Source organism: Alligator mississippiensis, chromosome 6 (genome assembly GCF_030867095.1).
Source record: "Alligator mississippiensis isolate rAllMis1 chromosome 6, rAllMis1, whole genome shotgun sequence".
Classification (NCBI taxonomy): Eukaryota; Metazoa; Chordata; order Crocodylia; family Alligatoridae; genus Alligator; species Alligator mississippiensis.
In genome coordinates, this window is record NC_081829.1 from 64,170,449 (window position 1) to 64,173,452 (window position 3,004).

General features: G+C 56.1%; 1 protein-coding gene across 1 annotated transcript; it reads right to left on the minus strand.

Annotated features, from left to right (window-relative positions):
- Positions 1-1,067: 1,067 nt before the first annotated feature.
- On the minus strand, positions 1,068-2,793 carry DKK1 (dickkopf WNT signaling pathway inhibitor 1). The gene is made up of 4 exons (XM_006264212.4): positions 2,473-2,793; positions 2,224-2,383; positions 1,999-2,133; positions 1,068-1,707 (listed from the first exon to the last, which is right to left on the minus strand). The coding sequence occupies exons 1-4, from the start codon at positions 2,737-2,739 to the stop codon at positions 1,451-1,453; spliced, it is 819 nt and encodes a 272-aa protein (XP_006264274.2). The 5' UTR covers positions 2,740-2,793; the 3' UTR covers positions 1,068-1,450.
- Between the last annotated feature and the right edge of the window lie 211 nt (positions 2,794-3,004).

Consider the following 3,004-nt stretch of genomic DNA (forward strand, 5'->3'; position numbering starts at 1 on the left):
GTACATAGTGGTAGGGGATGAGAGGAAAAGACAGGCATCTTCCTCTAAGTGCCTATCAAGTGACATTAAACCCTAAAGTCATTTACATTTAAGAAAACCCTGCCACTACTCCTTATCCAAACGGATCACAGATTTGGGCCCAGTTTTAGGATCATGGGGAAGGGACCCCCCGCCCAGCCTTAACTATAATACATGGACTGGTCTGAATGGGTGCAAGAAAATAAGTGGGAAAGGGACTAGTCAAAACAGTTGTATGCTTGAAGGTGACAGTGTAACCCAGTGAACCTTTGGTCAAGTTGTGTGCTTACTACTAGAATGTAGAGATGGCCCAGGACCTTTGGTTTAATAGCTGGGGGCAAAGAGACGGACAGGACAAATTTGGGGGATGGGGAAAACTACACACTTGCAACCAATGCTTACACTTAATTCTAAATGAAAGAGGAAAGGGGAAGATAATACAAGTTAATCATCCCCATCTATCATACGGATTAAAAATTAATTTAAAATTAATTTAACAATTAAGAAGCTCCACCACAAATTATTCTTTCTACTCTGCCTTCCTTGAGCACTAAGAGAATGACCCCCCCCCCCCCCGCAATTATTTATCTGACAGTTTTGGATTGAAGTGGTATATATGCATTGCAGAAATAAGTTTGCCATTATGCAAGCAGACAGTGCACATTAGACTATTAGCAAGCCTGTTGCCACAGGAACCTTCCCTTTCCTGCTGGAAAAGGTCCATTTTATCCCAGCATGGACACCTGACTCCTGCTGTAAGCCCATTAAGAGCACCCATGAGCTCAGATCTTTTACAAGGGCTAGGCTGACATTGTTTAAACACCACACAAAATGTTTATGCCCCATCCCCTTTCCACTATTAGTTTTAGACCCACCACCACCCCAGAGGTTCTCTTCTCAGGGACTTCCTCTTTCAGGCAGCATGAAATGAATTATTTTTAATAAAACATATACTACACTAATATATGCAACAACTCAACTACAGTGACAGTGGGAGTCTTAATTATTTAAATAAGGCTTCACTTCAAAACAGAGGCAGGGAGACGGTATCAGTTATATTTAAGATTTATTCACTTGTAAATAGAAAATAGACTGAGGATTATATATAAAACCAGTGTGTACAAAGTGTCACAATAATAGACTGGAGATCGTTATGCAGCACTTTTAGGAAAAATAATTAAAATTCTGGAATATTTACAGTTAAGTGCCACATTGAGCATTTACAACACAGTAATTTACTGCAATTAGTCACTTAAAAGTAGTTCCCTAAAGAAACAAGCCTAGTACTCCAGTTTTAGGTAGGGAGGGGAAATAGAGTACTTGGTGTAAACTCCAAATCTGTACATCCTTAGACATGACCTGGCAAAACAACAAGCAATGCACCATACAGAAATCCTCTCCAAAGTCCATCTGATTTAGCGAGGAGTTCCCATCAGTGTCTCTGGCAGGTATGCAGCCTGGAGGAGGAGGAGTTGCTGGTTATATGATCTCTTTGTAGGCGACAAGAAAGACCATCTCCACAGTAGCATCGCTGGAATATCTCCAGGCCATGAGAGCCCTTTCTTCTGTGTTTTGTGCATACTTGGCCTTCCTTCAGCACAGGCTTGCAGATCTTGGACCAGAAGTGACGAGCGCAACACAGTCCTGCAGCACAGTCTGAGGAGCGGAGGCAGATGGAGCTCTCCTGACCTTTGGGGAAAGAAGGAGGTTTTATGGGGCTGAACCCTTCAGAAGGGGGGAAAAACTACAGTACCTTGCTTAACCAAGAGAAACATCACCCTCTGAACAGGCGCTGGGTTCTCTGGTCAAGCGTTAGCCGAGAGGAGCAGCCTGGTGGTCCAAGCTGCACCCAGCAGCCAGAGCCCCACGCCTGCTCCTGTGGTACCAGAGAGATGCAGAGGCTGTGAAGGAGCAAGGCCAGGAGATGCCGCCCCGGCCCCCTCCCGTCGGAGCCGCAGGAAGGAGCCCGGCGCCGCTTACCTTTGGCATGGTGCAGCCGCCAGAGGGAAGTGGTCCTTTTGGGCTGTCCCTCCGGGCCGGGCGCGGGCCCCTCGCTGCCGGGCTCCTCCGTCTCCGCGGCGTGGAGCTGCTCGGGCTCGGAGGGCGCGCACATCCCTGGCAGGAGGCACAGGCGGCGTCAGCCCGGCCGGGGCAGGCAGCGCCGCCGCGCCCCGCGCCCTCCCCCCGCACGGCCCCGCCGCTCACCGTTGTTGCAGGAGGTGCCCGGGCAGCACATGGCGTCGCGGAGGCAGCGCTTGCGGCGCCGCCTGCAGGCCAGGCACACCGGGGCGCCGCCGCCGCCGCCGCCGCCGCGCGAGCAGAACTCGTCCGGGGCGCAGTCCTCGTCCTCGCCGCACGCGTAGGGCTGCAAGGCAGACAGCGCCCGTGAGCGCGCGGCCGGAGCCCGCCGGGCCGGGCCGGCCCGGGCCGGGAGGGGGCCGGGGCAGCACGTACCTGGTGCGCGTCCAGGGGCTGGTACTTGTTGCTGCCCTCGTGCAGCACCGAGTCGCGGGGGGACGCGCTGACGGCGGAGCCGCCCGGCGCCGGGATCTTGATGGCGTTGGAGCTGAGCGAGCCTGGGCCCAGGGCGGCGCTCGCCCCCGCCCAGGGGCAGCAGCACAGCGCGGCCAGCAGGGCCACGGCCAGGCGGGCGGCTCCCTCCGCGCACGGCGGCAGCATCGCGGGCAGCGGCGAGTCCGACCCGCGCGGGGCGCCCTGCATCCGGCCGGGCGCGCGGACCCAGCTCCCGAGCAGCCTGCGACTGGCGCCTACCTGCGCCCGCGGCCGCCGCTTTATAGTCCCGCGGCCGCGCCTGCCCCCGCCCCTCGGGGAGGAGGCGGCCGCAGGCACGGCTGGGATTTCAAAGAGCCCTGGGGGGCTGCGCGGTGCCCCCGCCGAGGCTCCCTCCATTGGCTGCCGGCGCGGGGGGGTCGCAAGCGCGCGGACAGTTTTCGCGGAGGTCCCGAGCAGCTGCCGCACCGCCCGA